We start from the raw sequence: 24,462 nt of genomic DNA on the forward strand, positions 1-24,462 counted from the left end.
TACTATACATATATACACTTTATATTATTTTTATCATTATTATCATCTTGAAACAAGTGCAGATTTTCTCGGAGCTGCCGTGTTTAATCAACATCACCCACCCTCCAATAGATGGTTAATGGTTTCCCTCAGTTATTGTCCCCGCTGCTCAGTTGTGGGAACTTAACAGGACCGTGTGCTAATGATCTCAGAGTGATGAAATAAACAGTCATGCACGCTCAGTTTTGCCAAAAGAGAAACAGAGAGCGAGAGAGAGAGATGGGACCCTTGGAAGCAGTTATAGAGAATTTCTCTGCAGCGCTCTTAGAACAACCTTTTCTGCATGAAGACGATTGACAGACTGGTGTTGAGTCACGTTTATTCTGAGGACGTCTGAATGAAGCTGAGTGATGGGACCACGACAGTCTCTTCACAGTGTGGTGTTGGTCGAGCCAATCATTGCTCACCTTCACCACTAGATGTCCTCAGAGTTTCACTAATCAGCAAGGGAGCTGGGGAGTGTATGTATAATCATAGACTACATGTTTTAAAATGCTGTAATTAACATCAGAAATGCTTTTAACTCAGCATTTAGGAGTACAAAGCCTTTACTGCTGATTTTCTTTTTCTGTGCAATCCATATTACATTATAGGTCATTATAGGAGAGAAATTGCACGGAGGTGAGAGTGATTCATGTGCTATATACTGGAGCTCTAACAGGCCCCACTTAAGAGGTTTAACAATAGATAAATAGGAAACATGAAATATGGAGATATCTTTGTTACTCCTTATGTGTTTTATTGATTTGCTTTTATGTGTATGACATATAAATTAACTTGAGAAAATCGGATACATTTGCATGTTTTTCAGTGACAGTATCAGGGACACAGGATACACAAAGATATTATAAGTGAAAACAAAACTGCCACAACTGTGTAACCAGGTACTGCTGTTCATGTTGGGACTGATTGGTGAATAGCAGAGCTAATCTTTAAATATGCTTTAAATCAAATTAAATCACATGTCATCGAAGCCAGCATAAATATACAGTATGTTTATTAATTGCAGCTGCTATGAGATAAATAAGTCCACAATCCAAGAACATGCAGATTGCGAATTAGGTTATTTGGCGACTTTACTATGGTGACAACCTTTACTGACTTTAGCTCCAACTGTGATCCTCAAGAGGAGAAAGAGGTTTATCTTGGTTTATCCATTCACTTGTGAGATTTTATTTAAAATTCCTACTGTAAAGATGAGTAAATGAAGTACAGAAGACAGACTCTAGCTTCGAGACTGCAGGTGCAGGACTGTAGTCTCTACATGTCTGTTAAACAAAACAATAAAGTTTTTGCAACTTGGTGGTTAGTAACACTTTTTCCTGTGGGGTGACAAAGTCAGAGGAAATATTTTTATTGCTTTGCACACACACACTTTAATGTCACAAGATCAGGGCTTTTGCCCTTTCCATGAATTTCACAAGAAATAATGCAGATATCATCATGAATGATCTTCCTCGCACCTAGAGTGCTGACATCTACAAATTGGTACAACTTGTTTGCAAAAATAAGGAAGTATTTTCATAGCTTGATATTTGTACTTACTGTATGTTGTGTTAACCAAAGATAATTGCTTGGCGGCACCTGGTAGCCAAATCTGGCAACCGATTTGTCTTTCTAGTGGTGCTTCCTTTGTTCTAGTCTCAGGTTACAGCTGTAGCAGCCTGCCACTGTATCCCTGACCATAGGATGACGACATACAGTGGCCACCGTTACTGAAGAGGTTACGTTATGTATGGGGATTGCAAGGTTAATGATGTTTTAATAGTAACAGTATATACAGCTGCTGTGACAATAGTTAGAAAACACAGAAAGAAGGATGGCTACAACACCAGTTATCTTCCAGAAAGCGAAGCACTGTGGAATATACCAACATGACTAATTTATAGTATATTTAAACTGCTATTAAAAAGGACCTACATCAGTGGTCTCAAACTCCAATGACCTATATGGCCACTGAATGTCTAGTTTGCTCAGTGGGGGGCCGGTCAAGTGAAAAAAAGTATTATATATAATATTTTTAAATATTTATGGATCACACGGTAGGTGGTTAGCACTCTTGCCTTTGCAGCAAGAAGACCCAGGGTTCCCGACCCGGTCGGAACAAAGGCCATTCTGCATGTTCTTCCCGCGTGTGCATGGGATTTCTCCGGGTTCTATGGTTTCCTCCCATAGTCCAAAAAGATGCAGATTTTGGTATTAAATTGGACACTCTAACTTGTGAATGGTCTGTAATGGACCAGCAACCTGTCTGCCTTTCACCCTGTGTCAGCTGGGATTGGCACCAGCGCCCCCCTTTGACCCTCATGTGGAGGACAAAGTAGTAGGAATAATATTTCTGTTCAAATTTCACATTATTTCAAAATAAAAGTGTTTGTTTTGATATAGAACAGTATACAACATAAACATATTTATGATACAAAATGAATATATTCACAAAAAAACTTATAATGAATATATATATATATATATATACATTAATATAAGTGGAGCGCCATAGTCAATTGATCAGGGGCCCCATGTGGCCCCAGGTTGTATATTTGAGACCTCTGACCTATTGTACATAAAATTGTTGTAAAAAAAGAAAGGGTAAACACAAATTGTAAATAAATTAAATAATATATAAATCAACTAATGGTGATTCACTCTTTAAATAGTGTTGCCCTTTTTCGCGGCCTTTTTTTTTTCCATAGAATGGGCTTTTATTGTGGAAAGACTGAGTCCGGAAATAGGATCTATTTTTATTCTGTCTGGTTACGGTATGTGAGAAAGACTTGTACGGGAAGGGAAGAAGAAACCTTAGACGTGAGGGGGCGATTGAAAGACTAGGTATGTATCTTATAGTCTTGGAATATGGACGACTCTCATTGCGGAGTCAATCAGTGTCTATGATTAAAGTCAATTGTCTCTCGTTAGTTAGCTAGCAAGCTAACCAGCTAGCTCACACGCGTAATGGAACGCCTGCGTGTTCCCACTCTCTCTCTCTCACACACACACACTCACTCACTCATACTCCCTCTCTCTCCTTCTCTCTCCCTCTCCAGTGTTGTCAGGTGACACAGAACGTTTGAAGACTTGCAACGTTTTCTCAAACTCCGGCTTTTCCGCTGGCTCTGAAAACCCTTCTCTAGCGGCTATCGTTGCTTCGACCTGTTACAGGATGTCTGGACAGAGCATTACAGACAGGATAACCGCCGCACAGCACAGTGTCACCGGCTCGGCGATAACCAAAACGGTGTGCAAGGCGACCACTCATGAAATAATGGGACCAAAAAAGAAACACTTGGATTGTAAGTATCCTGTTTGTTGCTTATCAGCTGTAGCTGGAGAGTTCCCTGTTCAAGATAACGTCAGGTCGGGGTTTGTGAATGACTATGTATGTGGCTGCGAGGCCTGCACATAGGCTACATGTAATGTTAACTTAGCCACACTGTGATAGTGGTCTGTTTAAAGCAATGTAGGATGGAGTTACCACAGAAGTGCACACGTAGAAATGGTCCCAATTATCTCAGAAATTAGGTTAACCCGTTGACATGACAAATAGGTAACCTGTGTGCGTCACCAATAGTAGATCAACATTGTTCATGCTTTCAAATTGCAACTTGAAGGCTTCAACACTTCTCCTTTACCACCAGCTATCATATTCATTTGTGCATTACACGTGTGTTGAAGTGCTAGCCAAACCAAGACAAATACCAGCCACAAAACCAATGAGCTCTTATGAGTTATTATAGAGGCTAATATGTATAGCCCATAAAGCAATCATTTACAGCTGAAATGCTATTACGTGCACTTGAATGTGAGACTTGTTTATATATTAACACTGAAGTTGTATTTCAGCCTATAGAAAGTCCCACTTTGCTATTCTTCTACAGGTAGCCAAAAGAAAATTACCAAAATCAGATGTGTAATTTGAAATAATTTTAAGGCTCATAAAATCATAGAAGTCTTGGACACTTGCTCTGCAGCTTGTTTGTCTCTTCTTATTTCAGGAAGTGGCTGTACAGTTGTGGACTACGATGTGTAGCTTTTAACAAAGAGACCACAAGCAAATGTTATATTCAGCAATATATTGTTATCTTTCATAGTGACTTGGTGTTAATGTTGAACTATTAGGGATATTTCCAGAAGGAATTAATCCAACCGTCACTGTCTTTTTAGTGCTGTAAAGGTTAAGTACTGCAGGATGGTTGACACAGCTTCCGTGTTTCGTGACTTTAAGGTCATGCTCATGACTGAGTTTCTATGTTTTCTGAGACACCCATGGTGCTATCCGAGGCTTACAAGTCAAACAGATCATATGCATATATTTCCCTGTTTAGAATTTGCACGTCAAAACATCATACTAGTCAGCAGGGACGACTTACTATACGATATTGTCACATTTGTTTTTAAGCTTTGATTTTACTTATTGTTTAAGCTCAGTTTATTCGCTGTTTGGAGAGCATTAGAAATCACTTCTGACACCTTCCTTTCCCGCCATTGGATAAGGGATGTTTTGGGGTTATTACTACATTTTTATTTTCTGAAAATTACTTTCGTAGCTAAGTTGAATCTTAGATATCATGATTATTACCATGTTATTCTCAACATGGATCCGTGCTTGGTTAAATCCTGTCGCTGTTGGTGCACAAAGGCCTTTTAAATTCTAGGTATTAATATGTCGTCCTCAATTTCTGAACCAGCACAAACCAATGCGAAATCAGTTTGAGCATGGTCATACTGAGAAAATGAATCTTGTTTTTCTGTGTAAAACCACAGTAACTATTTTGAAATGTATAAAAAGGAGATGGTACCTCTTTCAATATAGAAGGGAAAGTTATTTCCTAACAGTTTGAGTTTGTCATCTATAAATAATGTCACTCTTCTTTTTCACCTTCAGTTGTTTCTCTTAAGGACTAAACTATATTATATTTTGGCCTACTTCTGTCTGCATTGCAAGTACAACCTGGCACTGCAGGCTCCTGTGTTTGGCAGCATTTAGCTCCACAAACAGCAGACATGCAGTCCACCTATTTTGCAAATCGGTCATCACCGTTTAATTTGAATAGTAGCCATCCATCCATCAGTCAGGCTTTTGTAAGGTCTGTTCCACATAAATGGTGGTAGTTTTTTTTTGGAATTTGAACAGTGGTACATTGAGTAAAACATATTTTCAGGATGATTATTGCAGGAAGCAGGCAAATAGATGTTTCCTCTCCACCCAGCTTTGTTCTGTTGTATCAACTTGCTTGGCAAAAAACAGTGTACCACTGACTGCAGGCAATCCCCTGCAATGTGGAGTCCTCTTCTATTGACCGTCTACTTTCTGGTCTGGGTTGACCACGGAGTGCTACTGTATTTGGCATTTAAACATGTGGGTTTCTGAATTTCCACAGCTTTCATCTCCTGGTGTATTAAAGCGGTGCCCCTGTGACCTTTCTGATTCTAGACAACCAGGGTATATATGGCTCCTTTGTGGAGCTGCTGAACTGAAGCTTCTCCTTGGTAATCTATGTAGAGACCCACAGCTTGGCAAGAATCTCACTTAGGTTAGAGTTATTTAAAGCTGGCTGAAGGGAGTACTTGTGTTTGGAGTTTCCTGGCCAGCCGCACATAGCCCCCTGTGTTCCTGCAGTCTGGATTGCAGGTGAGATATGGCCCTCTACACTGTCTACGTTGCATTATGTGCTGAACACAGTTCACATTCTTAACACTGTCATGTTAACGAAACTCAGTCATGTAACTTTAAAAGAGATTCTGCAGTTAGGGAAAAGTAAAGGGTGAGCAAATTAAACTTTGCTGTCGGCTTTAGCGTATTTATCTGTGTTTGTTTAAAATAAGTGTGAAATGGAGTTGGAGTTGGTTCACTTAAGTTGATGAAACTGCAGACAGTAGACTTTGGGCTTGTGCTCTTTGTAGCTCCAGTTCTGTAATGGATGGTATTTCCTCCACTGAGAGTTGCCATTAACAGTGGGCAGCCTGTGTGCATGGCAGCACTCCTTTTCTGCCCCAGGTAATTGCCATTATTTGAAGTTGATTATACAGTGCTGTTTAACTGCTCAAAGGTCTCATGATGCAATGAATACATAAATTGGGCAGTGGCTCTTGACCTTTGATACTGAAATTGCTCTAAATCAGACTATCAGCAGTCAACAAAGAGGCTATTTCAACTTATCTCAGTGTGGTTTTATTTTTTGGACGTTACATCAATGGTAGACAACCAAAATATTATGTGAAAGTGTTTCCTACACTGTTGAATATGCACTGGTGCTCATGATGGCGAAATAATAACATGAGATGTGTTAAATTAGTCAAGTAATAAGAGTCCACCTTGAACTTCATGTCTGGGCTTTGCTCTTTCTGAGTTTGTATGTCTGACAGCCATGACTGTCTGTACATGGTTCATCTGAGTCATAATGACAAATGCGTTAATATAAATCTGTACCTTTGCACCCTCCTGGAGTCCCGACATGGTTTCACCCTCCACGCACAGAATGCAGTGCTGTGCACATAGCATGTGACTGTGGTGGCATCAAGTGACAGCCCCTTAAAAAGAGTGCTGATGTCCTGTCCACCAGCTGTGCTGAATAGAGTGCTCTGTATCTCTGACAGGCCCATGAGATTAAACGGCAACTCTGATGTGCTTGCTTCTGCAGCACGAGAAAGGTCTTTGTCAACAAGTGGCACCTGTCTGTCGCCTTGTTTTTGTTTAGAAAACCTGTTTTTTGCTTTATCAATTAAATAATTAACGTTTCTTTATTTGGTCCATTTGAAAAACAAACATATCAAATGCTGTAGATCGCTGCATATACTCCGCTCAGCTAAACAAAAAAGATTCGGAGGGAGCAAACCTCTACCAAAGTTGCTCAGTTTTCTTACCACCAAAATCTAATAACCTACATCCCCAGAAAATGTCATCAAAATCAATTTTCTTTTATGCATTTGACAGACGAACACAGGCAAAAAACAATAATGAAGGTTGTAATAAAGCAAGCAAACGTTGATCATCATAATAACTATAGTCAAAACAAAAGGTGTCGGCTGAAGCTGAGCTTAAAATGTTTACCCTCAACCTAAAGTGCTCTACCACACCCAATTTGTACATGGTACAGTATATCCTCAAAATAATAACTATAGATACACATTATTTAACTTTTGCTACAACCAATCACAATTGCCAGATTTCCTTTGTCAAAATATAATTTATTAAGCTATTCTCCGAATGCACACTGCTTCATCGCACAGAAATCTGCGAGGCAAGCCAATCCCTTGACCCTTAACTATCATAAATATTGCTACTTTGTCTCCTGCTAGTTCTTTATACCATTAGCCCACATCATGTTCATAGAAGCTGGATACTAATAGATGTGAAGCAGGAAGTTTCCCTCTAGTGCCTAAAGTATGTTCTGGAATGAGTAAACAGCCAACAGGAAGTCATTTCATATCCCAAGCCATTCCTAGAGCTCAGGAGAGCTGAGCTGGTCAAATATGAGATTTGCTGTTACACTGTACTTGTACATTTCCTGTCAATTAGTTGGGCATCTTGACTGGTCACTGGAATTCTTTCAACATCCTGGACATGTTACTAGGGCCGGAAGAAAAAATAATACTTTTTTTTGGTAAATATTACATCTGTTTTTACTTGTACGTGGTGCAGTTGCATTTTTGCAATGACATTCTTTTTCTTGTGATGTAAAATCAAAGGCTAACATAACAACAGGTCTTAAAACCCAGATGTGATGAGGGTGTCCTTCAGCTCACTTCCTGTCTGTGGAGAGGAGAGAGAGGGGTCGCTGAAAGTAGTTCCAGTATATTATCCAGTCCTGTGAGGCACTTTTTGGTATCAACCAACCATTTTAGGGTGGTGGATAACTGATAAATGATTAAACAGCCTGCAAAATGGTGATTTGCCTTGTTGGAAACTTTGATTATTGGTCAAAGTTCTGGTGATTGGGCAAAAAAGCAAGGTTGCACAACACTAGCTTTAATTGGTTTATTTTTAATTACTGCTATTAGGAGACTGCAAATGCCTATTTAGATATTACCACAAGCTCAAAACTGTTATTTTAAATTGAAGTATCATAGAATAAAGTCAATGTATTGGCTGCCCTTAATATTTACAGTCAAGACACAGACTCATAGATGTGATGACCACTTTTGCAAGAGGGACAGACTGAAAAAAGCACACTGATCTTTTATCTTTTTGTCTGCTAAAGATATGTTATCAGTGGGTACAAGAAATAAAGCCATGGAAGTCGACTCACTGTATTCAGTCTGCCCAGGCTGCAAGGGAGCTAATGCCAACAGCTGTCTGGAGATATCAGGCTGATGTCAACACAAATGGTGCAGATTAATTTATAGAGCAGACTTTCTCTTTCAGCCCTGTCTTTGCTCGGTGTGATTGTTAAAGTGGATGTTTGTTCTTGGTTGACTCATCTGCTTCTGACAGTCCACGTGTATGGAACAGTAACTTGGGGCTCATAACGATCTCATGGCTGTATAAAAATAAAAAAACAAAATCACATTTCTGTAACCAGGAAATGTTTATTGAACACATTTTGTGACGATCTGACTATTAAAGATGAGTCGTGATAGCTAGCCTTACATCTGCGACATGGTATCTATACCCAGTTTTCAAACTTGAATGTGTCTAGATCGGCCACAGGAATAATTCAGTCTGTTGCGACAGCAACATGAATGCAATGCAATAATATGTGCAAAAGATATCAAATGACGGTCACACATAAACGGTAGCATAAAGACGTATTTGGATGGACACTGAGAGCTGTTTAAGCAAGCACGAGGCAAACTGCACTTGGACATGGATCTATAGTGCAGCAATGCATGAAAACACTAGGTTAGAGGTTATGATGATGAAACTGGCGGGACAGATGAAACTATGGTGGATGCCACTGTCTGGATAATTAATACAAAACAGCTTAATTCACAACTTCTTGGGCATTATTAGGAAGGAAGTACAAATACACTGAAGTGAAAGATTAAAGTGCCAATTATTGTGTCATAAAACTGCAGTTTGTCCCACAGATGACTAATTAAATGTCACTTGGTCCTTGTATAGTCTCGTCTCTGTAGTGGTTTGTGTGCAGCAATCTTTCTCAGACATTTAATGGCACATAGGCCCCTGTGCTCTTGAGGTAGAACACAGCTTATTCAGTCTCTCTTAACTCTTATATTTGTATATTTTAATTGAAATGGAGATGTAACATCTGCTGTTTTGCTCTGCCACAGACGCATGTTAATTTTTTTACAACAGTGCGGGTTTATTGGAGCCTTTTTCTCACATCGTGCTGCCTTAGATCAGAGATGCAACAGTCAAATCAAAGTGTCTTTTTGAAGGCAGATCGGTTTACAAGTTAATCTGTTACAAATGGGGCTTTTCCTGTGTGCTGACCTCTCCCTGTGATTGCTGTGAATCTATTGCCACAGCAGCATCTAACCCATTACTTCCTCATGACAAAAGAGTTTACTCATAACTTCCTGTCGCTGTTCTCAGTCATCTGTCAGCTTTATCCGATAAAGCTGCCATCCTGAATGAGCAACTTAAATTCCCCAAGCCTGCTGTATTACTCCTTGGTCTTAAATCAGAAAACCATGTATCTTTCCTCTATGTCTTGGTCTGTAGACCTTTTAACTTACTTTTTTAACATTGCAGCCAAATATCAGTTGAGCCTTTCTCAAAATTTCAAATTGTATTGATAACTCGAGATCTAAAAATCAAGTTTGCGTCTCTGTACAGAATACCACTAATCTATCCTTAAGCTTTTGTTTAAAAATCAGGAAATGTCCCTAAAACACCCTTATAGCAGAAGTCAATTGTAGGAAAAGCAGAGCCTGTGCATTCTAACGACCACAAGACAAGGCAATTAAGAGTTATATAGCCTTATTAACTTTTTAAACATTAACTTGACTGGACCAAATGTGTATTTCTGAAGTTCTGCATGCTTAGCATGGTGTGGATAGTGGTCCAAAGTTTGACGGTGTGTTGTCTTCAAGGTAACTGCTAATCCATTCAGGCATTCCAGTCTCTCAGTCTCATGAATGTGATCTCTTGTAAAGAAGGTTTTGAGGGATTTTCTTGTTCCACTGTCACTTGGACCCAAGGATGTGCTGATTTTTAATTTGATTTAAAGGTCACCATGGGACCTCACCAAACACATTTTTGATGTGTTTGTCTAAAATACCTGAGGCCAGGGAAGTGATTGTGGATATTTGCAGTTGTATGCCCCCTCTTCAGCCATTCATGGTTCTCTGTAAATGTCTTCTGCTTTGCACACACTTACATTCTCAGAAAATGAACATGTTGGCTGGCTAAAACATGCAAGCCTGTCAAACCCACAGACCCTGTGTGGGTTGCACTGTGTCTTTGTGGGGCGCTTATACGGTAATATTTGTCCAGAGCTATGTCGGTGTTGTCCTTGGACTTAAATGTGTGCATGGGTGTTAAGGGAAATATATTTTGCTTTTAGTTTCTGACAATTCCAGTTCTGCTTCAATTACAGCAGAGTTTAGGGAAGTGAGTTATAGTGACATTTAGCAGCAAGGCCAGTATAAAGAGCTCTGAAAAAAGTTTATCTAGTCATTTTGGGTATTTTTGTGTCAAATGTTGATTTATTTGTATACTGTTTTTTGCAAAATGTCTCTACACTTAAACTATATATAGACGATTAGCTAAAAATGGCATAGATATAATGTTGATGAAGTGTTTCCTGGAGATTTACAGTACAACAGTAACAGTTGTTTATAATTGGTCCATATACAAAAGCTTCAGGAAGACCCGCGGAGAAAGTTGATGGTGTGTTTGTGTTCACCACTGTCATTTCGGTTGCGTCTGAAAAGCCTTTTGTTGTCACATGGGTGGCCTATTGTGTATGTAAAGAGCATAAAGCCTTTTGTGTGGTTTTCAGCAAACACTGAGGAGGATTCATGGACCACCCATGTAAAAAGGTCTCTCTGGGTAGCACTGCCACATCCCATGCAACAGTTAATGTAGTTAAGTTGCAAAATATTTTTCACTTGCTTTGTTTTCAATTTATTCATTACAGTCAAATCATAAATTGCATTTAAATATTAATTTACACTATGTGCCAAGTTTCTTTTTGGTTCTGGGGGGTATAAATATTAGATAACTAGGATCATAGATAACAGTAAGTCAGTCATATATATGTATATATATATATTTTTTTTTTCTTTGAAGAAAGCAATCAAGGCATTTTTTATTCCACCTCAAGCGTGAATAACATCTGATTCTATTTCTTGGGACTATAAATCAGATGATGTTCTGTATCTGTCAGAATCAACTGCTCAAGATTTTTCACATTTATCACAAAGGCAAAAATGCAAAGACGTGTCTCTTCTGTTTTGTTTTTGATTGTAATATAAATGTTACGTTTTTGTAAGTTTTGCACCGTTCATATTCTTTTATTTGATTGACTTTGCAGAGTTTCAATGTAAAAAAATGGCCCCAGTTATGGCTCTGTAGGATACTATTAAGGTCAGGTGCAAGACATGCAGTTCAGAATGGACATGGAGCAGCGAGAGTGGTGCCCTCTGAATCTTTGAAGATGTATGGGGTGTCTAATGAGGTCTGGCATCATTGATCAGTCCCATGGCCTTGCTGGAAAGATGAACCCTGAGGCATTTGCTTTCACTTCAGGCCAGATGGTGGTGGCACCCAGCCATGGTAGCCAGGCTAAGTGTGTGCCCCGTCAGTCTATAACTCAGTGGCTGACGAGTGTCAGTGTAAATGGTAAGAAAGATGTTATTCAGACCTGGTATTGAAGATTCAACTGGAGTGATGCGCTCACAGGTGGACACTTAGATTAGTTCAGGTGTGAAGGTGTGAGGACACATTTGACATCTAATCACTAAGAACACATTAGGAAGTGGTCTGGCAGTCGTTGTTTTAGTTGTTTTGAACAAAAGTGTCTGGGCCACTTTAAAGACTTCATCCTCGACTGATGTCCTGTTACATGCTGTAGTTTCTTCACAAGCCAAAAGTATTTTTACACTTGTTAGTACCCATGCATTGACTTACTACATATTGATCATTTATTTATCAAATGAATAAATCCTTATGTCATTTTAAAGCTGCAATTGTAGCACATTGGTTCACTCGGCCTGTCCTGACTCCACTTCCTATTTCTTTATCCTGCTGACATAAAAACACTCACAATGGAGCTATTGGTATAGTCAGATTAGCTAAAAACATAATTTGGCCCCCACATACATAAATGATGTACATGTGTATTTGCATTTAGAGTGGCACACACATCCTGAGTGCTAGGCCTGTCAAGTCAAACACCATGACATAAAATTTTCATCCACGTATGATGGTATTTAACTGATGCAACTTCATTGGAATCAGTGACTTAATCCCAGTAATAAATAAATAAGTGAGGGAGAAATGGAGCATAATGAAATTTGTTGCAGAGGGTGATTTTAATTTCGGTCTCCATAGATGTGCATCTGCCACACAGACCCCACACCATTCACCACAGACGAACATCAGAGGCAGACACCGCAACCTTGACTCCATGGTTGCTCAGCTGCAGATGTTAAAAGAAGAAAACTACACACAAGCAAATGCTGCCACTTTGATAGTGCTACTTCGGTTTGCACAGCTCTGTCTTCACCCTCGTCAGAGTTTCACCAAATACTGAAGCCCGGTGTTATGGTGAAGCCACTTTTTCCTGCAACTGCACTCGTATATTTCAGCATGATCTGCTACCTCATGCTAGCAATTGTTTTTGATTATTTGTTTTTTTGCTTTTGAAGTAACAGTCACCTGATCATGGGTCATGATGATGAAAATGCCTGTCAATCCTGTATCATGGCTTTCTAGAACTGTTTGTCCTGACAGAGTGTGTTTACCTGAACTCTGACTCACCAGCCTACCACTGCCCTCCGGTATGATATTGATTTTGGGTAGCTTGGTCTTATGAAAAGGAACATAAATAAAGATAACATGGGCAAGCGACATGGTGGAAATCTCTGCTTTCACTGAAGAGCAAACACGTGTACTTCAGCTGAAATGTTGTGCATTGATTGTCTCTATACCTTATTGATTCTACCCCTCGGCTCCCCTCACCCCATCCTGTCCTCTCTTTCTCTCTTTAGACTTAATTCAGTGCACGAATGAGATGAATGTGAACATCCCTCAGCTGGCTGACACACTGTTTGAGAGGACCGCCAACACCAGCTGGGTGGTTGTCTTCAAGTCCCTCACCACCACACACCATCTGATGGTCTATGGCAATGAGGTCAGGACTTTTGTTAACATCTGTTCTCCACCTGTGGGTGGAGATAATACAGGAAGACTCTTTGCAAAGATTTTCTATTAAATCTGATGATGTTTGCATTAGCCAATGTGTAGTTTATTTCATTTGAGTATTGGATACATTAGTATCATCTAGTAGGAGAGCAATGAAAGAGCCCTTAAACACAAAAATAACTGTGTCATAAGCTATAAATATAATTTGAGCTAGCTAAGATTCCTTTTATGCACACATGACAATTTCTTTCTGTGGCACTGTGCAACTGCTAATCTGGCACTTGCCTAAAGAGCCATGTGGGACATAAGTAATTCAGAAGGCTGATGACTTTTGTTAATTTGCATGATTGTCCCAAACAACCCAAACATAGATAATGAATGAACCGAGAGCAGATTATTCTAGAGAGAGTTTGTCCTCCTGATTCTAATGAAATCTATAACCCCCGATGTGTGTCATGTTGAGGACTGATCTTCAGAAGTAGAGGTAGCACCAGACTCTATATTCAAATAAAGTTCTTCTTCACTGTTCTCCAAAACTGTTGTTGATACCCAACAATATTGATTTATCAATTAGTTGTTGCAGCCCTAGTCCTGGCCCCAAAATTGGGAACTGCTTTCACTAAATTGTACAAGCCCAAAAATAAAGCTGTCAATTGCACAACTCCACTTGTGCAAGTGCATGCAGTTCCTCATCCTTTTGTTTTTCTTGCAGAGGTTTATACAGTATCTGGCTTCAAGGAACACACTATTCAACCTCAGCAATTTTTTGGACAAAAGCGGCTTACAAGGTATATTTTGGATTAATAAGCCTTCAGATTATATACCTGACAATTGCCATGGCATTTATCTTTACCCCGTTACTACCCTTTGTTTGCTATCTAGGCTACGACATGTCAACGTTCATAAGGAGGTATAGCCGCTACCTGAATGAGAAGGCGGTGTCCTACAGACAAGTCGCTTTTGACTTTACTAAAGTGAAAAGAGGGTAAGATTTTGTTTCCTTGTGTTAATGCTAGGAGTGAACTGGTCAGATACTCCGTATACAGTCCGTAAAATCTGAACATCAGCTAAATGCTTCACTAAACACAGACTGTAGAGAGGGACGTGCACTTCCATTGTCACAAAATCATAAATTTTATAAATTGCACATATTTGCCAGGCTGCAATGATACATTTTGAGATGTTGACTGATTGTAAGCAAAATTTATGTTATATTAATGTATGGCTGGTTATGGCTTTGTGGTTACTATATCAGTAAAACTAGGGTAAAAAGACTGAATTACGCTGATAGAGGTATCACACATGAAATGTGTTATGGAGACATTGAAGCCTGGTTGTGTTCCCAGAATCTTGGATCTTTTTTGACACTCATGGGAAGTGAAAATACGAGTCAGGATAATAGTGAATATTACAAATGTATTTCTTCCCAAATGTATTGTGACATATTTGTTAAACGTTGCACAAGGTCCTCTGATGTGTGCGGCTTTCAACTTCTGCTGCCTTATTTGAGGAAAGAAAGAGTTCCAGTTTCAGAACCCTCTTTTAAATCCAGAAGTGTCACACAGCAAGTAGAGAGAGAGAGATGTAATCTTAAATACATCTGTCTCTTGTGTGGACATTATGATCTTAAGGTAATTGCATCCACGCAGAAGATGGATGCAATGGTTAATTAATTCATCAGTCTTTTGTCTGGATGCATTTACCTAAAGATCATGATGCATCTATTAACATACAGACTTGTGTATTAGATCAGATTTGTAACAGAATTGGATTTTTTATTTCTGGCCACAGGTCTGATGGATTGATGAGAACCATGAACACTGAAAAGCTCCTCAAGACCATCCCTATTATCCAAAATCAGATGGATGTGTTACTTGATTTCAACGTGAGTGCTTCGTGTAGACTGAACTGGTTTTCATCCAAATGAATTGCGGACTCTTCTTTTATGTGTTGCATGCAGTTTTCAAAGTGGGGTTTTAAAATGGTCCTCTCTGATTCCAGGTCAATGCCAATGAACTGACAAATGGTGTTATCAATGCAGCCTTCATGCTTCTGTTCAAAGATGCCATCCGGCTGTTTGCAGCCTACAATGAAGGCATAATCAATCTCCTGGGTAAAGACAAGTTTGGCGTTTTTGTGGTTATGTTGTTTTGTATCAGTGTCCGCTTTGAGTGACAATTTGATCTTGAAAATGTAAACCTTTAAAGTTAAAGGAAATTTCAATGTTGGTCATAATTCTTTTGGTGTGCACTTTTAACAGAGAAGTACTTTGACATGAAGAAAGTGCAGTGCAAGGATGGACTGGACATCTACAAGAAATTCCTTACACGAATGACAAGAATCTCAGAGTTCCTCAAAGTCGCAGAGGCAAGTCAGGGCCTTGCCTTTACCCATCAGGGATGAAGATGAGCCTGGAGTTGTTTTAAAGACAGTCCTTTTTCTCTTTTTTGCAGCAAGTGGGGATTGATCGAGGTGACATCCCAGATCTGTCTCAGGTAAGACTAGATGCAGTAATTACAGAAAACCATCTTTGCAATGACTTAATACTCTAACCTGACACCCGATAACTCTTTGCTGGCTTTCTTTAACTAAAAAAGCAGAGACTGGCCAAATTTTGGGGCAATTATGAAGTGTGACATCACTTAAAATGTATAATGTGTAAAGTATATTGATAGAAGAAAACCACTTCTATGTGAGAAGTTAAATATGGCTGCTCATAAGTGAACAGTGCTAAGTACGACTGCTCACCTGGTACGATGGGATGGATAAGTCTCTTGAAACCACAGTAGAGCTGACGTCTTCCACCTTTGTATGCAAATATGAAATGATTTCTGTTTACAAACACCAAGTTATGTTGCTGTGTTACTGTGTAGATGTATGTGAGTGTATTTGCATAGTCTATACAAAGGACAGGTGGAGAGTGAGAGGGGGAAAAAAAAGTTGTAAAACAATCTGACCACGTGTCCAAAATGAACTCTGATGCATTTAGGATGCGTGTAGATATGTTCACACCTGAACCGTCCACCTGTACCTGATAACTCAGGGTGGCTGTTAATATCAGGGCCATTGATTGCCTGATACTCAGATTTCTAAATCATTGCCCTGTAAGCAGTGATTTGCAGTGGTGATTATTTTATCTGGTATCACAGTCACACTTCCAGGCAAGTTGGAAAGTGGTGGTGAGACCCATCACAGAATCTCTAGTGGACTTGCATAATAAAAATTATATTTGTTTCTATCTTAGTAAGAAAACTTGTTCTTTTCCCACATATAATGCAAAGCAGCATTTATTGTGAGTGTAATGAGACAAAGGATAATGCTTTCAGGGTTTTATGCTTGAGGTTATTATGTGAGCTCTAATTGGATGAGGGACCTTCTTCATGTATCATCCAAAGTTTGGCTGCTAATGTCCTTTTTCACCTCAGCTAACCTCCCTGCAGCTTCAAGCCTAACACTTTTTTTTTTTTTAATCGGACATTGCATGAGCTCGTGATTGCACTTCCACACACCTTGCAGTCCAAACTTAATTCTGACCTTGCACGTCATACAGCAAATAAAGGTGTGAATAAAGGGTGTGACCTGTCTTACATAGCCCAGCAACCTGCATTGGTGTTTCATTATGTATACAGTTTATTTAATCACATGCTCTGTTGTTGATGTATTATATTTTTGTAGCTGTAGCAGATGAACCAGAATTAGGTTAGCTTTCTCCCAAAAAGGTTTCATTATAAATTCTTGACGTTGCCACCTTTATTTTCTGTATTTTCCCTTCCTTCTATCCCTCTATTTTCAGTTTACAGTGTGTGTAAGTATCTGAATCTTTTCTCTCTCTGTCTCTGTATGTGAAAGTAACTCTGTTTACTTTGGGCTTTAACTTGGCATGCCTCAGTGTATTTGATATTTCTCAGACAAAAAAGAATCTTGTTCGGCTTTTCTAATATGTGTCAGTGATGTTCATGCTAGGCCCCCAGCAGCCTGCTAGACGCCCTGGAACAACACTTGGCCTCTTTAGAGGGAAAGAAAGTCAAAGACTCGACAGCAGCCAGCAGGTACGTCTGCTTTATCTCTGTCCACTTGATCTGACTGTTCACCATTCATGCCAGAACAAAGAGGATCGTATTAGATTCAGCAACTTGATAGTATTGAACTAATGTAAGAGTTGGTTGTGTTTTATGTCTGCAAAATAGTAACAGAATGCACTAAAAGATATTTCAAAGCACTGATGATTTCCGTGGCTGTCTCTTGAATCAGGGCCAGCACCCTCTCCAATGCAGTATCTTCTCTGGCCAACACCGGCATATCTTTCACCAAAGTGGACGAGAGGGAAAAACAGGCAGCGCTGGAGGAAGAGCAGGCTCGTCTAAAAGCACTCAAGGTACATTTTCTTGATTCACCCACTACATTTTCTTTCAAATTAGGACTAGAGTTGTACAATTAATCAATGAATAACTGATTATATATTAAAGGTATAAAATATTTGTTTTTTGAATGAAACGTTAATCCGATGAATAGTTAAAATGAACATGATTTACGTGATCTAATTTAAAATGCATCACTTGATTGACAGAAATAAGAAATGAACTAGATTTACAAATAGTAACAAAAAATACAAATTCCTTTTTTCCCTTTCCTGCTTTTGTAGTTCCTGTTGTAATTTGCTGAGTTGAGCAGCTTCTTATGCAGCTTCTCCATTTTGCCTTTCTGTGACATTTGGGGCCCTTCGATGGTAAAATTAGTCAAAAAAAAAAAATCCTTGTATGGATCTTAAATGTGATTCCATGTTTATACTGTCATTTGTTTCTTGTCATGTTTAAGTGAATGCTGGCTGTAACCCAAATTGCCCCTCAGGGTTAATAAATATGCCTTCAACCTATGAAGCAATTTTGCTGCTAACACTTGCCTCATTTTTTATTATTATTGTAGGAGCAGCGTGTTATGGAGCTCCAGAAGAATCCTGCTCTAGCGACTACAGACTCCTCCCCAGTCTCCATAGTGGGTGGAACCATTAACTCAACTCCTGCCATTGACCTCTTCTCCACACCGAGCTCTACCAACAGGTGAGACCACAACTCCTGCCTGTCTGTCTGTCATCTTAAAGTGACTCCCAGTTCAGAGTTATGGCTTCTTCCAGACAATGCAATTTTGGGCTGTTTCTCAACATTACACAACATTTCAACGTTAAAATCAAGGTTAAACTCAGAAGAGACTTTGATCCTTTACAGCAAAACTGATAACATGCAGATCTATGGAAATGCAAGCAAATACAATAAAACTGAAACTCCTCATGGGGGTCAGAATAACATGTAAACATGGTATTTTTAGATTATCCCGTGATTCTGAGACAATTGTTTTTGTCATGGTTTCTCAGAACAGAGATGGGAACTTTGTGTTCTGTCAATGAGTGACTAAATCATACTCTATACGCCTATTTTTGCTCTCTCCATCCAGTGCATCCAAAGCAGCCAATGACCTTTTGGACCTGCAGCCAGCTTTCCAGCAGCCGCTGCCTCTCTCCACTGCCAACTCATGGGGAGGTCAGAGCTCCACTCGTCTCCACTTCAGTCCACCTTTTACAAGCATGCGTACATACATTGTGGTTTTTGTGAAACCTCAGCCAAAGGTTTCACAAACTCCCATAATGCTTCTTCATTCAAATGACAGCAGTGGGGTTTTTTTCTGGCAGTTGGAGGAAGTCAGACATTTTACAAACTCTGGCTCCAAACATTGTTGCATCAGAATTTATCAGGGACAATAAGTAATTGAAATACCCATGTATCGTATTTATAATCTTATATTTTGTGTGGTGTACTAAGCCATTGCGGTTGTCAATATTAGAATGAGCTGACACATTATGCCGACATTAATCTTTTTTTTTTAAAAAAAAGAACCTAAGTACATGATGAAACTGATGTGTTTTGAGGATTTAGGATTTTGAGAAGTTTAATAGTGATTTGCATACTGTAGGGCTGAGATTGTCAGAGAGTCAATGCCACAGTTGAAATTGTGTAGTTCACAGTGCAGTGCATGAGCAACAGTGAGATAGACCGTAAACTTGTCATAAAATGACTCAACTACTAAATGAACTGATGGAAATGGAGACAGTAAGGGAAATAAAATAACGGTGTGACTCTAATATCCAGCTGACTTCGCCGTCAGCAGTCAAGCATGAGAGACATGAGAGCTACACACCTACTTAGGCTGGCCCAGCCAGTGTGATTGTAATCGACCTGAAAACTATTACAGTATATTTGTCGAGCCAAGCGGTGTTGTCTCGACCAGCACCATGTTGAGATTTTGCAACCAGAAAGACACACACACACACACGTCACCTGCAACCAGGTGCCTGTTGGATGATACTAGCTGTCAATCACATTGGTGTCCATGTAGCATTTTGGACCATTAACTTTGCAGGAAAATTTACAGTCAAACTTATTTTTGCAACCACCAGAGTCGCCCCCTGGTGGCTATTCTGTGTCTCTTTTTTTCAACCAACAAACCATCATTGTGAAGCACCAATTATAAGTGGAGGCAGCAAACCTCCAGGTTGCAGTTGCAGCTTTATCTCATTATCTCTTTATAATGTGTGCTTTTCACTCAAGTTTCTTATCAAAAGGTGTGTAAATAATGAAGTTGACACATATTACAGCAGTGTTTGTCTGTAATCTTAAGATATTGGTAAGCATACTTGCTCATTAATTTCTGGTAACTTGTGTTAGGCTGAGTTTAGGCAGAGATAATGAATAAGAATTGGTTCAAGGGCTTTTTATTTACTGGCTGCGTAGACGAAAGTTTTGTTCATCAGTCTGGCGTTTCCACCTGTCCACACGTAGTTTTCATGGACCTGGGTGCAAAACGAGTCACGCAGACCGTAGTAAACCTCTGCAGATATGGAAACTATGAATTGGCCTCAGGAACATGTGGTTACCTAGTTTATTGTCACAAGTCAGGTTTTGCAAGCAACCCCGAGTTGACGCACACATTCTAAACACAATGCACAGCTGTTTTATTGGAAGCATAGATATCAGCCCGTGTTGGACCCTGAGCTTTCAGATAATGGAAACCCTTTGACCCGTGGATTGCTCCATGAACCTTGATAAAGCTTATAGGTTTGGGTCCAAAAGAATATTACATAATATCAGCCTGTCACTTTCTGTTTAACACTGTATTAATCCTCCTCACTTACATCACTGGCATTTCCTCCTGCACGTCTTTTTTTGTTTTATTTTTGTTTTTAACCATTCTCACACCTCTCCATCATAATCTCTCTGTTCCTTTTTTCCTCGTCCTCCTCTTCTTCCCCTCTGCCCACTCAGATCCTTTCACCTATGCTGCAGAAGCTGTGGAGGAATCCACTCCAATCTCAAACCCTTTCATCACACCACCACCTGTTGTCGATGCTGTCCAGCTGTCCGTGGCGTCCTCGGACGCTAACGGTCTGTCCTCTAGGACACCGAGCCACGAAGTGTTCGGTGGGATTGTTTTGCTTTAATTTTGCTTTAATTTTGTGTTTACTCAACATTTTCATGTGTCGCTGTGTGAGTCACTCATAAAATCATCCAGGTTAACCATTTCATGTATGTGACTTCAGTGTCTGAATGGAAATCAATGTGGGGTATGGAGTTCAAGAGAAGGAGGGAATTAAACAGGAAATGCTTGAAGTGGTTTAGGGTCATTTGGCAGGAACACTGTGTTTCATGACACTTGTCACATTCAAAGACCTGGCATGCTGCCCTGCTCCAAATATTTGCTTCCTTCTGCAATCATGCTCAGCTCCTCATCTCCTCTCTTGACGTTGTTTGAGTGAGGCTGTTTCATCTCGCATTTACTTTCTGTCTCTCTCTGTTCCAAAAAGAGTTTTAAAACTCTTCTGTTGCATGAATGTCCATCTTCATCAGCAGCTCTTTTCTCTTTTTGTTCTTGTACTTTTCCAGACCATTACACTCCCTTTTGTGACTCCAGCTATTTGCTGGCATCTGATCATGACACTGGTGCACAGATAGAGACATTTATCACAGGTACTGAGGTGGATAACTGTGTAGATGATGGATTGCTGCTGACACGCGAGGCCTAATAATGTTGTGTAGCATTTGTGGATAGCGATGAGCTCAGTGGGGCGGTTTGTCTCGGTCAAAAATGGGATCCTTTTGCAGAGCTTTCCTTCTGAACGTGCCGCCTGCCTTCCTCCCTGCTTCTGAGAAGTCTGAGTTGTTTTGTCGTTGCCCTTTAGTTGTGTGCTGGCCTTAATTTTTTACTCTGTATTTAGTCTAGCCATGTGATGAGTGCTGGCTTCCTCCGCTTTTGTCCAGCAAATCCCGATCTTTGTTTTTTGTCAGTAAAACGGCCGTTCCCATAGTTGCTTGGCTTCCTTGCTGCTGCTCTTTCGCTGCTGATTTTTTTTTCCTGATCTCATATCTACGTAATCTTCTCCCTTCTTCCTCTCTGTTCCCCCCCCTTCTCTCGCTGTCTGGTTCTTTGCCTGCCTGCCTGCCGTTGTTTCTGTGTGTCAGACTCCTTCTGTGGGCCAAGCCCTTACACCACCCTCTTCCAATCAGAGCCCCCTGCTGTAGCTGGTCTATTCAGAGGTAGGTACGCCCAAGTCCATCAGTGTTATGAAACTTCTGATCTGTCTCTGTGCTTTTGTAAGATGGTGAATGAACAACCTTTCCTAAAAAGTAATGTGACATCTTTTAGATGTTTTATGCTACTGGCAGCATGAAACCCAGAGAACCAGTGAATCAAATACTACGGGTCTCTAAACTAATCGTTTAGTATTGACTTTGTCTGACTTGCCAACAAATAATACATTTACCAATTTATTGAAGGAGTAGATAGACACCTCTGTATACAGTTGCCTCAGTATTCTTCTTGTCACAGATTTCTCTTTCTTTAAAGTATTTTTATTTTGAACAAACCAGTATGTGGTTGTTGGTTCATACAAGGGAAGCGTTCAGAAATTGGGTAAGGAAGAAAAGGAAGTTCAACCCTTCACCACACCCAGATATTACATTATCTGTGTGTGTGTGTGTGTGTGTGTGTGTGTGTGTATAAAATACAACACACACTTGCAAGTATGTAGCATTGTGTCATGGTTCAAATGTGCATATCGAGGTAAAGCTACAAAGAGCTGAGTGCAACTTTTGTTGGACGATGCAGATGCTGGGAAGCAGGACAGTGTCCTCACTCTGAACACCAGTGGTGTGTGTGTGTGTGTGTTGGAATATAAACAATGGGACATTGTTTTCTGCTCTGACATGTGTCATCTTCAACTGGTGATTGTTGTCCCAAAGGCTTTTTTCAAAGAGGCGGTATTCTCTGCTCATGATGTTAGGCTGTGTTGTCCATAAATATATGCACCCTCTCACCAACTGTGTTCATGAGGTGATGTATAGAAGGAAAGCGGGGAATGCTGATGTCAACAACTGACAGGAAGTTTGTCAAAAGGTGAAATCACAGTAACTGATGAATGTGACAATGGTCAACTGTAACTTGTGGTCTGAAACCGCTCGAATGCTATTCTGCAACAGTGCACAATGTAGCCTTCACACAATATCAAAGTAACAAAAGACACTTCATAAGTTGAGTGATCTTTCTTTACAAATATCATTGTCAAACACTGTAAAGTATGAGTCAAATAAAATGTGCAAGTATTGACATTTGTTCTTCCTGCTTGTGGTTGGCTTGGGAGGAACCGACGCTTTGTGGTCTCTGTATCTGACCAGTGGTTTTTGTTTTTCACCTCAGCAGGGTTCACGGCCTCCCCCACGCAGCAGCAGCCACCACAGGACTCTCGGGGCCTTAACGTCGATTTTGACTCCGTATTTGGCAACAACACTAATGCCAACAACCTGGATTCCACAGGTAAACACACACACACACACAAGCTGACACTGTCTTAACCCGTTTCTTTCTTGCAGTGGCTTCCATTCCTGTGCTTCACTGGATCAATTTGAGATGACAAAAGTCAAACATAGTTTTGGACTTTGGCCTCATTTGTTAGCTTGTGTGTGTGTGCGTGGACTATGAATGTTCTGATCTCGTTCCAAATCAAGCATTCAGACATCATCATCTAGTTGAAGTGTGACATAATGTTGTTTCCTGGAGGCTGCCAGCTGTTCGGTGTAAGTGGCTCTTCATTAGGCTTTTGTCACGGAGACACGCACGTAAAGAAACATCAAGCATCTGCACATAATTGGACTGCATTTGCACTGTTGCATTTAATTACCCAGCCCAGTTTTTCAATCATTAATGAATTGTCCTATATAGAGTGAAGTGTGGTAGAATTAATCTTCCCGATTGGATGTGTATGAAATGTCATTTATCATACATGTTATTTGGAAAATTCACTGATGCTGTGATTTATCAGGATTGTTCATCTTTTCCCTGCATAATCACAATATACTATTTGTACTCATGTTCCATGTGCTGTCTTATCTGAACGTTTCGTAGCATGCACAAGTGCAGATGTGATGTTGTATATTATCGACGCTTTCTGTGGCCATTGATATCATTTCATGTATTTATTGTCTATTGATTACTTGGTTGTCATTGCTAAAATAATGGAGTGCTCAACACTCATAGGTCTTTCATAACCTTTCGAGGCTGTTGTGAGGAGATATTGATGATTTTTGTGTCAAACATTTCAACATAAAATAATAGGTCAATTGAAAAGTTTATTTGATATTGTTTTTTTCTAACAAATCAGTCCATTACTGGATACACCAGCAGCTTGCAGTCAGCTCTGCATTGCCTTAAACTCAGTCGTTTCACCCTTTGCCTAGTATATTTATACCAACGTAAATGCCTCACAGAGCACCTTGAATCTTCCACTCACTCTTTTGTTCACCCTCACTGGTTTCTAAGCTGCTCACGATCTCATAATATATATTTTTTTTCTCCTTCCCCTCGTCCTGGGGTTACACACACTCCCTGGGGTCTTGGCTTTTTGCATGGCATATGCATGACTGGGTGAGTTGACTCAACACACATTCCTCTCACTCAGTCTTGGCTTAATGTGAATCGTTTTTTTGTTTTCTGTGAGCGCTGCTTTACTGCCTCATCCACGCTGAACACCCTCTCTTTGTGTGTATGTGTGTTTGTACATTTTCTGTTTGTCTCCATGTTTTGTTTTGTTGCGTTATTGTCTGTCGTAT

General features: G+C 39.9%; 1 protein-coding gene across 21 annotated transcripts in view; it reads left to right on the plus strand.

Moving 5' to 3' along the window:
- The first annotated feature begins 2,772 nt into the window (after positions 1-2,772).
- picalma (phosphatidylinositol binding clathrin assembly protein a) overlaps positions 2,773-24,462 on the plus strand; it is a 29,652-nt gene continuing 7,962 nt past the window's right edge. For 3 of the 21 annotated variants that reach the window (XM_044041723.1, XM_044041725.1, XM_044041727.1), the window contains exons 1-17: positions 2,774-2,868; positions 3,084-3,329; positions 13,159-13,301; positions 14,025-14,100; positions 14,195-14,297; positions 15,104-15,197; positions 15,314-15,425; positions 15,573-15,679; positions 15,766-15,807; positions 17,106-17,117; positions 17,276-17,361; positions 17,564-17,687; positions 18,236-18,369; positions 18,761-18,846; positions 20,626-20,781; positions 21,820-21,894; positions 23,054-23,170. In XM_044041723.1, coding sequence (XP_043897658.1) covers positions 3,200-3,329; positions 13,159-13,301; positions 14,025-14,100; positions 14,195-14,297; positions 15,104-15,197; positions 15,314-15,425; positions 15,573-15,679; positions 15,766-15,807; positions 17,106-17,117; positions 17,276-17,361; positions 17,564-17,687; positions 18,236-18,369; positions 18,761-18,846; positions 20,626-20,781; positions 21,820-21,894; positions 23,054-23,170 — 1,597 coding nt within the window. In that variant the 5' untranslated portion in view covers positions 2,774-2,868; positions 3,084-3,199. Of the gene's footprint in view, positions 2,869-3,083; positions 3,330-13,158; positions 13,302-14,024; positions 14,101-14,194; positions 14,298-15,103; positions 15,198-15,313; positions 15,426-15,572; positions 15,680-15,765; positions 15,808-17,105; positions 17,118-17,275; positions 17,362-17,563; positions 17,688-18,235; positions 18,370-18,760; positions 18,847-20,625; positions 20,782-21,819; positions 21,895-23,053; positions 23,171-24,462 lie in introns of all 21 variants that reach the window. The other 18 variants (XM_044041728.1, XM_044041731.1, XM_044041733.1 and 15 more) reach the window with 13 other exon arrangements.

The sequence above is a fragment of the Solea senegalensis genome, linkage group LG13 (assembly GCF_019176455.1).
Source record: "Solea senegalensis isolate Sse05_10M linkage group LG13, IFAPA_SoseM_1, whole genome shotgun sequence".
Taxonomy (NCBI): Eukaryota; Metazoa; Chordata; class Actinopteri; order Pleuronectiformes; family Soleidae; genus Solea; species Solea senegalensis.